Source organism: Bemisia tabaci, chromosome 5, assembly GCF_918797505.1.
Source record: "Bemisia tabaci chromosome 5, PGI_BMITA_v3".
NCBI classification, from domain to species: Eukaryota; Metazoa; Arthropoda; class Insecta; order Hemiptera; family Aleyrodidae; genus Bemisia; species Bemisia tabaci.
This window is the reverse complement of record NC_092797.1, coordinates 32,260,393-32,274,338: the sequence shown is the minus strand read 5'-3', so window position 1 is coordinate 32,274,338 and position 13,946 is coordinate 32,260,393. Positions and strand designations below refer to the sequence as shown.

General features: G+C 35.9%; 2 protein-coding genes across 2 annotated transcripts in view; both read left to right on the top strand.

The window, feature by feature from the left end:
- The window catches only part of LOC109037453 (uncharacterized), a 35,933-nt gene extending 30,113 nt beyond the window's left edge, over positions 1-5,820 (top strand). Inside the window, exon 4 of the mRNA XM_072300573.1 lies at positions 1,617-5,820. Within this exon, the coding sequence (XP_072156674.1) occupies positions 1,649-4,576 (2,928 nt within the window). The 5' untranslated portion in view covers positions 1,617-1,648 and the 3' untranslated portion in view covers positions 4,577-5,820. The remainder of the gene's footprint in view (positions 1-1,616) is intronic.
- A 2,182-nt stretch (positions 5,821-8,002) lies between these two features.
- Positions 8,003-13,946, top strand: LOC109037438 (eukaryotic peptide chain release factor subunit 1). The gene is made up of 2 exons (XM_019052107.2): positions 8,003-8,241; positions 9,536-13,946. The coding sequence occupies exons 1-2, from the start codon at positions 8,229-8,231 to the stop codon at positions 10,852-10,854; spliced, it is 1,332 nt and encodes a 443-aa protein (XP_018907652.1). The 5' UTR covers positions 8,003-8,228; the 3' UTR covers positions 10,855-13,946.

Below are 13,946 nucleotides of genomic sequence, written 5' to 3'. Positions count from 1 at the left end.
TCTTCTGTTGACTACTTACCTGAGGAAACAGGTCTGTTCAACCACTTACAGCTGAGCCTTTCATCAGTACTTATTCAGTCACAATGCTTGGATTATTTGTAAATTGCTGTTGACAGTTTAATGCCGGTAACGTTGAAAAATACCACCTAGTGACATTACCAGATCATTCAGCAAAAAATCGTACCTATTTTAATTAATATTTATTCTGTTTAATTTTCAAATCTCCTTTTTATTTAGGGACAGTATTAGCATTAAGTCAGTATTTTTTACAATACCCCTTGAGGTAACTGTTTATTCGTATATTGATTCTTTATTCCCACCCATTTTTGTTCTTTATAATTTTCGCGTATATTTATTTGCGAATAAAAAAATATTAATAGCCAGATGACTTTTGATTGCTTACCCATCCTCCATTTTGGAACATAAATTAGCAGCAAAAACTGAAGGAGTCAGCTTACTCATCGCAAACAAGCTCAGATCAATGGATCAAAATTAAGAATTGAAAAAAAAAATCCGAAGCCGAAGTTTTTGTAATAATTAAATTTCAGCCTGTACCCAGCTTAATGTAAATTTACTGTCACTTACAATTTTAAAATAAGAAGTGACAAACAATTACATAAAATGTTAAGTTAATTAAGGGAAAATGAAAACTACAAACTTACCGAATGATTAAATAAAAAATTAACAGACTGCACATTTGGTTGTTGTTGATTAGAGGATGAGGGAAAGCTTGCCTTGAAGAAAATTAGTTTTGTTTTAAATGAAACAAGGGTCTTAAAGCGTGTTGATTCCTAAGCTTATACCTTGCTATGAAAAGTTTAAACTTTTACTGTAGTCGCTGCAAGGTTAAGGATTGCTCTATGACCTATTAAAAGGAGGCTCGGAAGTGGTCTCCTCTAATTTTAATTCGATTTGCCCCAATAATTAGTTCAAGGACAGCAGATTGATGGTTTCCTCATTTTTTGATAATTAGCTCCTTTGACATGGAATCAATGGAGAATTTCAAAAGGATGTGTTCGTTTCGTGGATAGTATAAGATGTTCATCATTGTGGCAAGGTATGCAACCTGCACTAAAAAACAAGAAGTTAAGCAAAAATCAGAAACAAAGATTTTTTGCAATTACTCTTCAATGTGTTAGCTTACAATACACTCCTTCTCAAGAAGTCTGTAAAAGAAGCATTAGTCAATCAGTGAAAAATTGTTTTTAAAATTAATATATTGCCAAGGTACTTTTCTCAAATTTTTGCAGTCTTTGCTGCAACTTCTGAATTTTTTGTGTAGTTTTGTCACCTAAATTTCCTGTTTTTGCATGCACTGGGATCAGAAAGCATGTATTGACTGTTGTAAAAATGTTCTTGAGAAACCTCGTGATGTTCAGTATCATAATTAAGGATGAACAGATTCATCTCTGTACAGTTTGGTATTTACTCATCAGTTCTGGCACTCGATGCAACCCAAAAGTTCAAACGCAGGAGATGTTAGCGTTTGTCATGTAGTATTACTGTCTTATGTTATGTACCATATCTGTCTTCAACAGGCTAATTACTCACTCTTTTTGGTGCATTTTTTTTATTATTTCTCAAATTTTTATTGAAGAAATTTTTACTTGTTACAGGTGAAGCAGCACAAGATAACATCACTACAAAAATGCGACGGTCACATAGAAAGGAGAGAAGTCCTGGATCTGTTGAAGATGAAATGGAGTCTGAAGGAGATTTGTCAGATTCAGGAGGTACTCAGACTAGTTCTCATCAAGATTTGCGATCCTCAATTCGGTCAAGTTTGAAAAATATAAAAACTCCGATTGCTTTTGCATTCAGTGCAGTCAGCTCATCCTTGCCAAACCCTGGCCTCCAACTTTTGGACCATAGAGTCATTGGTCTACCACTCTCCCCCGATGATGCCCAGAAAATAATTTCGTTAGCCAGTCCATCTCCTTTTGGAAAAAAAGAAGAAACTTTAGTTGATGAGTCAGTTCGGAGATGTTGGGAGCTACAGCCATCTCAGTTTTCCTTAAAAAATCCAGAATGGGGTGAAGCCATGTCTATAATGCTAGACTCGGTCAAGACAGGCCTTGGTATCTTAAAGGGAACAGGGAAGATCTCCGCAGAACTAAACAAGCTTCTTTTGTATGAGCCAGGAGCTTTCTTTAAGGCCCACACAGATAGCGAGAAAGGGCCAGGTATGTTTGCCACCCTCGTGGTATGCTTGCCCTCGCCTCATGAAGGAGGGAAGCTCGTTTTAACCCATGACAATGAAAAGTATGAGTTTGAGACGGCATTATCCTCTAATTTCAGTACATCTTATGCTGCATGGTATGCAGACATTTGTCATGAAGTATTACCGGTAACGTCTGGGTATCGCCTTATGCTGACTTATAATCTTATTTGGACTGCTGACTCCATTGTGCCCTCACATAATATTGCCCGCAGGCATGTCCAGCAACTTTCCACTTTACTTCAACAATATAATTCACAACTTGAGAGTGAAGAAAATGAATTGCCTCCAATTTTATTACATAAATTGTATCACAAATACACAGAAGCTAATCTACAGTTTAATCTCTTGAAGCCAAGAGATTTGGTCCAAGTCCAAATACTCTCAGAGCTATCTGCTAAAGTTGGATTTATTATCTACTTCGCAACTTTGGAGTTAACAGTCGAAAAAGACGAAGAATGTACTGATTATGAAGAGAAATCTCAACAGTTGGAAAACATTGTAGATCTTGACGGCAAACTTGTTGTCAAGGATTTTGATTACCCAGAAGGTGCTTTTCTTGATCCAAAGCCACAAGATGGAAGAAAAGCAGATGAAGTACATCGTCAAGGTTGGACTGGAAATGAAGGTTGCCCAGTTACATATTGGTACAGAGACACTGTTGTTGTACTTGTACCTCCTGCAAAACAGCTGGAATTTACTTTCCATTTCAGTTCTAAGGGGAAAGTTATTGAGCCACTGTTTTCCAAGCTCATAAAAACATTTTCTGAGGATGCAGCTCAAAAACCGAAATTGGAAAAACTTTGTGAGCTAGCTTTGAAACAAAAGTTAACTTGGCTTGATTGTCCGTACTATTCAACATCACAGAGCCATTCAGATTTTGAAAAATTTTTAGAGAATACTCCTCTTTTCTTCAAACAAGCCGCAACTACTGCTCTAAATTTTGGCTATTTTGAACTTTTTGACATAGCAAGTAAAAGGACAAATGACAAAATCATGCTCATGCCCGATATTCCTCAAAAATTAGGTTGTTGGGTTGCTTCCAAAGGCTTCACTACTATGAAGGATCGACTAATGAAAGGAATTAATGTTGCACCCTCCATTTCTGAAAAAGTCAAATTTTTAGAATCGGTTATGATTGGTTTTGAGGCAAATTTGCAAGATTCAAGTTCCACAGAAAGCTTTGACCTAAAACAATGGTCAGACACTGCATTATTCTCAGCTATTTCTCAACTTAGTACACTTTCAAAAGCTGATGGAGTATCACTCGGGAAACTCCATAGAACTACGGACTGGTGTCTGTTCAGATCGAGCTCAATGCCAATCATAGAAAGAACTGAGACTGTGGTAAAAATAGCCTTCACAAATGAATTCATGTCAACTTTCCAGCATGACCTCAATCAGGAACAGAGATCATTCATTGAACCTATTATCTGCAGCATCTGGAGAAATTTTGCTTTTGACTCTTCGCAGTCCAAGTCAGTGTCGAACAATGCCCATATCAAAGATATGGTCAAAGGAAATGACTTGCTTCACATTTTGGAAAATACTATCACAGTCTTACCTCCTGAATATCTTGAGACTGCAGTCATACCAGCTCTGCTAAATGCAATTCCCAGTTCCTCAAAAGAGTGTGCGCGTGAAGTGTTTATTGAGGTAGTGCGCATGATCATTAAAAACGAGCTAGCAGGCTTCAAACTACCAACTGCTGCTTCGGTTCCACCAGCCTTGCATAAAGTTTTTGTTCAAGCTCTTTTGGTAAAATTTTTGATCGAAAACGTTGGTTTAGAACCCAAAGCACCAAAGGATTGGTCCCTACCAGCCGGCTCATGTAATTGTTCTGACTGCACAAAGGTGAATAATTTTTTACGAAATCCTGTTCAGCAAAGTCTAGATTTTCCTTGTGGGAAGCAACGAAGACTTCATCTTCATCAGCAATTCACCAATGTTAGTAAAGCTACTTATGACGTGGTGACTGTTCGTCAGCGGAATCCTAATGTCTGGCGAATCACTAAACATCGCCGTGGTTACGAAACGTCAAAATCTAACTGGTTGAAGAACACGGAAACAGCTGTTGAAACGTTCGCCAAGTTGAAAAATGATGAATCTGTGAACGGTAAACTTGAAATGTATTTGCAACCGTACTACAGTATAATAATGAAAGCAAGTGTCAAAGAACTTCCAGACCTAAAGCACTTGGTCTCAACACAAGAGACAAGTAAAAATGTTTGTCTTGCTCACAATTCTGAAATTAGTCAGGCTGATTTCAAAGGTCTCAAAAGAGGTATGGATGAAGTTGACCCGCAAAATCATGGAACTGCCAAGCGCACCCGAGAATTTGATGGTACAGAAGTTTAGCTGGACTCAATTGGTTGAAAATAGTCTCTATTTTTTAGTTTTTCTAAGTATTTCTCCAAAAAGTATATTTTTTTCTTATTTTCCTCTTTAAGTGTTCAGTTAAAAGAAATTAAAACTTAAGTACCCATACAAAAGAATTGGAATGGAATTAACTGAGTAATGTTTTGAACTAATTTTGGCTTCAAAGTTGTCAATATTGCTCATTCTTTTCAGTGCTTTTTTCTACAGAAATTTGATTGTGCCTTAATTTAGTCGGTCCACTCACTATACCTACCCGGTGAGAGCTTGAGGAAGTGGTCTCATAAATGTGTCCCAGTGTTATTTTTGTCTGTAACATCGCAACAAACATTTCAACAACTACCTCTGCCAAGTGGGGTTTTCCTTGTTAAGTTTATCATAATTTAAGATTTTTCTTTTCTTTTTGCCACAACAAATCCAAAATCTAAACCAAATGTTTGAAGTAATCTACCTTTCAATTCAAAGTTTTCTAAACCTTGTGTTCAGTACCAATTATTCTTTCATCCTATATCTTTATGATCACAGCATTGCAAGTCTTGTCTTACCTTTTTAGTCTTCAATTGACCTCTCAAAAATCAGGCAGAATACATAGTTCACAACTACTCTCAAGTGGTTTGAAAGATATTTTGCTGTCGAAATAAATTTCAACTAGGCCAAAAAATTCAAGCAAGTGACTAAAATTTTTACAGCATGTTTTATCCACTATTTTTCCCGTACCCATAAAGATTTTGTACCAATTTAAAATTACCTACTCATAGGCATTTGCAAGCTTCCCCCAAATAGCCCTTCATTTTTTAGATGTATGCACTTACTCCTCATGCTCCGTACTAAATGTCACTATTTAGTTGTAATTTTGTAAAATTTTCAATGTTAGAAATAAGTGAAGTTTGAAAGTATTAAGAACATTTCTGATTTTCACTTTCTCATTAAGTTTCCATGTAAATGTCTCCTTTTTTTTTTCATTTGTTTATTTCTTTCACCTTGAAGACTGTTTAGCTAACTTCTGAATTTTTTGAAACAGGCATACCTCATTTAAAATCTCCTTTTCCTCCTTGAAATTGTACCAGGTCCTCAATGTCAATCGCTGGTATCATGAGGTCATCCATATTTTTTCAATAATTTCTTCTCCCACGCACTACTTAAGATTTTCTCTCTACTTTTATTATTTGTATTTCCATAATTTTTCTGTGTTAACAGTTCTAAATATATACTTTTTGATAATGAGATACCTTTTTCAACTGGATCTACTTTTTTAAGATATCTGCAGCTACCTCTCCAAAAATAAACCTACACTACTGAATACGCCTGAAAAATCTTGTTTAGAGCGTTTTCAAGATATGATCGAGAGTACATGTATTTTCTTCAATTTTTTAGAATATCACCACCAAAGTAATAGGAACAATTTTTTATTTATCGATCCAAGAAAACTGCACATTTGAACATCCTGTAATATTACATCCAGTCACCATTTAATTCTGAATGTACGAAATTCATAATATATTTGACTAATTTTTAGCACAATATACTTACTCAAATGCTCATAAATTTTACAGTAAGATATGCATTAACACCTACCATGATAAGTATTGATCAATAAGTTTATTGTAAAAAATCCTTGTATTGGACCATGAGGACGGACTCAACATGGGCCTAACTACACCCAACGTCCGATTTCTCTGCAAGCTGTATTTCTTTCGACAGAAAGGAGATCAACGTTCTAACTTAGAATTTTCCGGGTATAAACCAAGGGTATTGTATGGAAATTATCAAAGCGGTATGTTAGTTGGTCCCGTGTCTAAAAAAATTAATTTTGAGAGGAAATTAGGCGATGTGAAATGCAGTTAGGCTGAATCTGGCTGGGTAAATCCATCCGTGTCTATGTGTGTGAGCCACAAATTACTGATAGAAGTGGATTCAAATGAAGAATTGACAAGAAAGTGTTTCCTTCAAATAAAACTAAAAGTGATTTAAGATTTTCATAAGTTCGTAGTAATTCCTTAATAGGAAAAATGTGACGAATGGGGGCAAAGTATTGTATAACTGGATTGCATTTTGCAAAAAGGAATCACTAGCATTGCAATGTTGCTAAGATTGTGCAACTTCTTTTGTCTTGGAGGAAAAACCCGACTATCCATTACTTAATAGTTTCTATTTTACTCGCTAAAAACTGTGAATTTAAGACAAAAATTACCATCTAAATTTCATAGGTTTTCACGATTTCCGCAATTTTATTGCAAAGGATGAAGTTGCACAATCTTAGCACCAATGCAATGCTAATGGTTCTTTTTTGCAAAATGCAATTCAACTGATCTATTATCTCATCAGATGAGGTAGTCAGGAGTGTGTTCCAAAAAATAGCGGTGTTTGACTGAGCACAGGGAAAGATTTCAGCTTACAAAAATTCAAAATTAAGTCAGATCTGCTGTCAGTGCTGTCAACAACAAAATGCCATAACTCCAAACAAGATTTTGCAATTTTTTTCCCCATAACAAGGATACTCCTGATCAACACTATTTTTCATTTTGATGGGTAATGCTCACAGTGGTGCTGCAAGAAATGAGCGAATTTCCTGAATTTTTGCCATCCTCTGAAGATGTGTCCTGTGGCATTAAAGAAAATATTAAAATGTAATCTCGATCATCGCATAATCTAAAATCAAAATTTTTTCTTTTAATTATTTTCTGTCTTTAGCAAAGGAGAATAACGTCGATGGCAAGTGTATTATCTGAGACAGTAATTTCTTTTCAGAGAGAGAATAGTGTGAAAATTCTCCTTAAATGAGGATAAGTAGAGGTATGGGACCAAAAAATAAAAAGTATATCTTAATCATTTCAATTGAGCTCAAGGCAAATATTTTTCTCTACTCATGTCTGTTAAGTATGCGAATAAATGGAAAAGGCTTTTAGAAGAATAAAATTCCTGTTCAAATTAAAGATGAGGGGTTGCGCATCAGAGAAAAAACCCTTTAGTCCTTTTAGAAATTTTTAGATTGATGTAGTATTTCAAAGCCATTGATGAGATTGAAAGATTTCCTGGTGCTCAATACAATTTTGTGTGATACTACTTCATCAAAATTATCTGTTAGTATTTCTTCTCAATGTTCGTTGTAATTATAAGTGTCCTCTAAGCAATTAGAATTAATTTTCACAGTTCTCTTAAATGTAAGAAACGACCTTAAATTGAATCACAACGTTTCTACCATTTAATTTTCATATTGGATGGTCCAGCATGCGTATTGACGCACGTGGAGACCAGGGCCCGTCAATTCGAATATCGCGCTCTAAAATTAGACTTCCCGCCCGCTCTAACTAATTTCTCATTAGTTCGCAAAAAATCCGTCGCGTCCGATGACACGTGACAGCGCTACATGACAATCTTTTGTTGTTTTCGTTTTCTCCCTCCTCCTTCCTTCCTCCCCTCCCTTTTCTTCGAAACTAGCGGGCAGGGCCAATGTCCTGCGTGGCTATTGTGTTCATTAGCATGTTATTATTTCGAAATTAGCGTTTAATTCTGATTTTTAGTGAAAAACTATTAGTGTTTCATCGGGCATTTGCCCTCTCGATCTCACCCACTTAACCAAAGTTCCCCCCCTTTTTTGCCCTTTCTTTCAGCGGCTCACACGCTATCGGCCAACATGGATGAAATAGGTAAGTTTAATCATTGGATCCCTGTACTCTTTCCAAAATAATTTCCATAATGTTCTATTAGTCTGATCATCCGAAATGCATAAGGTCTTTCTCTGGTGACCGCCACTGGAAAATGGATAATGGATAATGCAGGCTCTAGAATCAATTGACATGCTGTGAGATAAGGTTATGTCACCTGGACCTGGAATTCATTCCCACCTGTGATAACACGATACCTTCTGTACATATATATGTAATTTAATCAGTAATCAGATTTTATCCGCATGATTCGTCACAACCCCTCTTCTGTGATATCATTACATCCCACTGGATCAAGAAGACCCTTTGATTCTCTTCGTAGGGTCAGGGCATCGAACTATATGTCAGGATGTGATGTTCTTTCATTTTACGGTGGAATTTCTACTGAACCGTAGGGACTAACATTTAACGCGTTTACTTCCTAATATTCAAGCATGACCCTACCTCTTTTGGAATTAATTAAGCTGTCACGATTAGTTATTAAATTTCTCCGTCATGCACACCCTCTATTTGGGCAAGAATGAAGTTCGTGAACCAGTTCAAACTGGTTATGACCAGTCTACGAGCTCTTTTGCTTCAGCTAATTATATGTACCTTTTTTTGACCACCTTATCCCAGCTGTGTTTTCCATGACCTGGCAGTGAACAAACACTGAGAAACACCAGTTCGAATCTTTGAATTTCCATTTCAGTGGAATTGAGGACCTGAGATTTCCTGAAGTAGGTACAAGCAGGTTTGAATGCCAGAATTCATAGATCTGACAGCAAACGCTCAAGCTGTAATCTTTGAATTTCAGCTGTCAGCTGTGCCCATTATAAGTCTATTCTGTCACTTTTTGTACGCTTTATGACCTAAGTATGTGAAATTGATGAGGGATCTTGAAAATTTCATAACTTCCTAACTTTGCCGAAATGAGCTCCATGGAGGCTTGTCAGCTAGCTAATTAGTTGCATTTAAAGGCTGCTCCAGTCATATTTTGCTTCTGTTAAATGAATCAGTTGCATTACTTCTGGGACAACTTGTGTACGTGATGGAGGAGCAGAAATTTTGATACACCACATTTAATTTAGATTATTACTTTGATAGTAATAGCAATCAATATTTCTCATCTCCCTACCCTAGGTAAAAAGATACTCCAGTTCTTTTTCTATGTAGCCATTGGTGCGAATTCAGTAGAAAAATAACATTGCATCACATTGTATTGCTTGCCTTAGCCCATGAGACAACATTTTTTAAACTTGATTACTTACTAATCCTACTCAATATCATTTTTCAGGGTACACAGGTAAAGATGGGTCATCCTGCGATAGGAATGTCGAGATCTGGAAAATCAAGAAGCTGATTAAGAGTCTGGAGCTTGCGCGTGGCAACGGAACAAGCATGATTTCGCTTATAATTCCCCCTAAAGATCAAATATCACGTGTCAGCAAAATGTTAGCTGATGAGTTTGGCACGGCCTCCAACATCAAATCTCGCGTAAATCGTCTCTCCGTTTTGGGTGCCATTACATCTGTTCAACAACGTCTAAAACTCTATTCCAAGGTGCCACCAAATGGTTTAGTCATCTATTGTGGAACTATTGTAACGGATGAAGGTAAAGAGAAAAAAGTCAACATAGATTTTGAGCCATTCAAACCTATCAACACATCCTTGTACTTATGTGACAATAAATTTCACACTGAGGCTCTTTCAGCACTTTTGGCCGATGATAATAAATTTGGCTTTATAGTCATGGATGGAAACGGTACATTATTTGGCACTCTTCAGGGTAATTCAAGGGAAGTATTGCACAAATTTACTGTTGATCTTCCTAAGAAGCACGGTAGAGGTGGTCAATCAGCTTTACGTTTTGCTCGTTTAAGAATGGAAAAACGACACAATTATGTTAGAAAAGTAGCTGAGACAGCAGTCTCCTTTTATATAACAAATGATAAACCGAATGTTTCTGGCTTAGTATTAGCTGGTAGTGCTGATTTCAAGACAGAACTGAGTCAATCAGACATGTTTGATCCCCGATTACAAGCAAAAGTTATAAAATTGGTAGATGTCTCATATGGTGGAGAAAATGGATTCAATCAGGCCATTGAACTAGCTGCAGAGTCCTTACAAAATGTTAAGTTTATTCAAGAGAAAAAACTGATAGGTAAATACTTTGATGAAATTAGTCAAGATACTGGTAAATACTGCTTTGGAATCGTAGATACCCTGCGTGCCTTAGAACTTGGGGCTGTCGAGACATTAGTTTGTTGGGAAAATCTTGATATTCAACGCTATGTCCTGAAAAGTCACTCCAGCCCTGAAGTTAAAGTTTTGCATTTAACGCCAGAGCAAGAAAAAGATAAATCTTACATAAGTGATGAGGCTGGTGTGGAATTGGAGTTAGTCGAGAGTCTGCCTCTTTTGGAATGGCTTGCGAACAATTACAAAAGTTTTGGAACAACCCTAGAAATAATCACAGACAGATCGCAAGAAGGTTCACAATTTGTAAGAGGTTTCGGTGGTATTGGTGGTCTGTTGAGGTACAAGGTAGATTTTCAAAATTTCCAGTGTGATGAGTTGGACTTATTAGATGATGACCTATACGACTATGACTAAGCGCCCTTTTTAGCTCTTTTTTCGATCGTTAAACTTACGTCGTCACGAAACCTTGATACAGAAGAATATCCAATTATTTCTCAGTCAAATTTTGTTTTGGGAGGTATCTAATTTTATCATTCTGAAGTAACATTATGTCTGATTTACATTTGCCGGATTCACCATCATCGAATTTCATGCAGCACTAGTTCCATATGTATTGATTTGAAAGACTGTAAAACAATCTGTAAATTCTAGGTTACCACTTCCTGGATTATCTCTTTTAGTTTTTGCAATGCCGAATTTTCACCGACTAAATGGAAAAGCTCTGATTGTCAGGCATTTTTCTTATGTGAATTCCTCTGGCCATGTGTAATAGGTATCAGGTATTTGAATTATCTTTATTACCATTAGAACGTATTACTAACCTGAATCTAGACTCAGTTGTAAAGAGGTAAAGTACAGAAGAAAAACATTCGCGAATCATTTTTCCACTAAGATTTCTTTGAGCTGAGATTTATTCTTCCTTCTTTAAAACCATTAAAAATGGTCAATTGTTCAATTTCTGTCCTTGAAAGTGAAACTGATGCTCAATCCGTTTTTCCAATATAAGACTAAAAATTTGTAAAGACCTTGATACCCGAATAAAGATGCATTCAAAAGTTCTTGTTATGAGTATCAACCTTTTCAATTGTATAAAATCTTTTGAAAGTCGTAAAAAAGTGCTGTGATTATCGCAAGATGATGACTTGATATCACCAACACATCGAATGACAATATGTTTTGAAGAAAAGACAGAGGATATGAGATTTCATCATGACATGAGATCATAGCTGAAGAAAGATGGATACCATCTACTGTCATAGTTACAGACATACCAACTGTCCTTGGTTTGCCAAAGCAAGCTTTTACACCCAGCAAATGGGTTCTCTCCCCCTAAATCCCATGTAGAGTGCTCTGTGCGCACCCAATTGAATTAGTGAAATCCCTCTCCATAGTGAGTGAAGAAAATAATAATGATGTGATCAAATAGCCAGAGGGAATGCTGAATATTCGGTTCTCAAGGGCTCTTTATATCAGTAATTACTACAAAAATGCTTTCAATCTGCAGAAACCATCAGATATAAATGAGCTGTGGTGAAAATATACATCTCACTTTAGCAAGTTGTGGATTTCTTACTGCCTTATACTTAGTGATAGAAAACCAACAATTAACAGCAATCAAAGGTATCAATATGAAAGTTTCAATAAATTTTATGTAAATTTGAAAATATAAGATTTTAAGGTCAGCTAAGAACTCTGCAATCGATGTATGACCTTTTCTTGCTTTAACATTCATTCACTGGTATTGTCTCTTCACTAGCTTAACTTACAAGTGAGTTAGGTTGGATGGATTGAACTCAAGGTACCATGCCAGGTACTAAGATACTGTACCATAACTTGTTTGCTCCAACAATGATTGCTCCAAGTTTCCTTAGTAGTATGCAGTTCTTCCAAACCTGGTGAACCTAGAAATAATCTATGGCTTAGCTACAATCACGCACAACCAGTTTTGGAACACCACCAATGAGATACGCATTTTTGCAGTTTCAGCGTCGATCTTCGGTCATTGATATTGTCAATTCTTGCTAAATTAAGGAGTAGGATGACATTTTAAGCTGCTTCAGACCTCTTTTAATACCCCTGCTACCCGACCCAACATCGAAATTTTATTCCTCTCTTGCAAGAAATTGTATTACTTGTAATGTCTTTAATCCAATAATTTACATCCTATTTTTTGAAGGATTTGCCTTGAACATTTGTACTGTTTAGATTTATATTTTTTTGTACTTTTTGTATAAATATTTTTCTACGAATAATAGTCTCAAAGTTCTTTAAGAATGTCTCTTAGAAAACTCGATCATATCTAACTTTTTGAATTTTTTATCATAAAATAGTATCCTAATTTCATTGAAATTGTGGCCCTATTTTTGTTTCAACTACGCAGAGCTCTCAGCTTTCGCTCTGATTCATCACTCTTTTTTCTAAATATCCTTCACTTATGGTTCATTTTGTATAAGGATCTTGCTGAACTTCATGTTGTTTTTTTTTGTGCGAAAAAAATGTTATCTTCCAAGCATAATAGAAAATTCAGACAAGTGGGACTGATTAAAGGTTGTAAAATGAAGTTTTTGCAAAGAGAGGCTCTGTAAATTTTGTAGGGAAAATGCTAGTTGCTATTAGTTTATGTCTCTTTTGCAAGTGTAAGTAGCATTCGAGAAAAGGACCTTTGTAATCTTTGAGTATTCGTTCCATTGTAGAACTTTTGAAACTTCTTAATACTTCGGTGGATGAATAGTAAGTTTTCGTTTGTTGGTGTTCCGTCAGTTTTTAAACAATTTCGAATCTATTTGAATGAAAATGTATTACTGAAATATTTCTAATAATTTTTGTAAAACTGTCATTATTTCAAGCCAAAATTCGCCAAGAATACATCAATCTTGTGCAATGCGTTCTAAAATTTTCTGTCCAACTTGAAGAGAGAGCCCTCTAGTTTTTATTTCTTGTTCTTGAGAAAAGAAGAAATAGTTCTGAGGAACACCAAAGAACCTTACGTTTCCAAGTTGGACGGAAATTTTTAGAACACATCACACGCAAATTGACCTAGCTCAACCAATTTTGGTTAAGACCAAAGTGTAATTCAATCAAGAATTGTGAGAAGGATTTCAGTTTTCTTTTCAGCTTAAAAGATTCAAAATGGGTCAAAAAACGAAACATTATTTATGGAAACTTACTCTTAAATCCATTTACGTACCCAATGGCTCACACGGGTCTTAATATTAGTATTTTACTCTCTCTCTCTTTGCAATGGCACAGCTTACTTAAATTTTCAGAAGATCATGGCTTTTTTCACACATATAGTTGCTAATATATTCATGGTGTGGAACCTGCATAATGTGTCAAACAATTTGTCATGAAGTAATTGATATTTTCCTGTAAGTAAAAAAAATGTGTCTCAAGGTTTGTATTTTTATAATCACTCTAACATCTCCGTCATGTTATAGCTCTGCCATCAATTATCTGCTTCTACACTACTACGAGTCGAATGAAATAAAGTGGCTTCCTTATAGAAA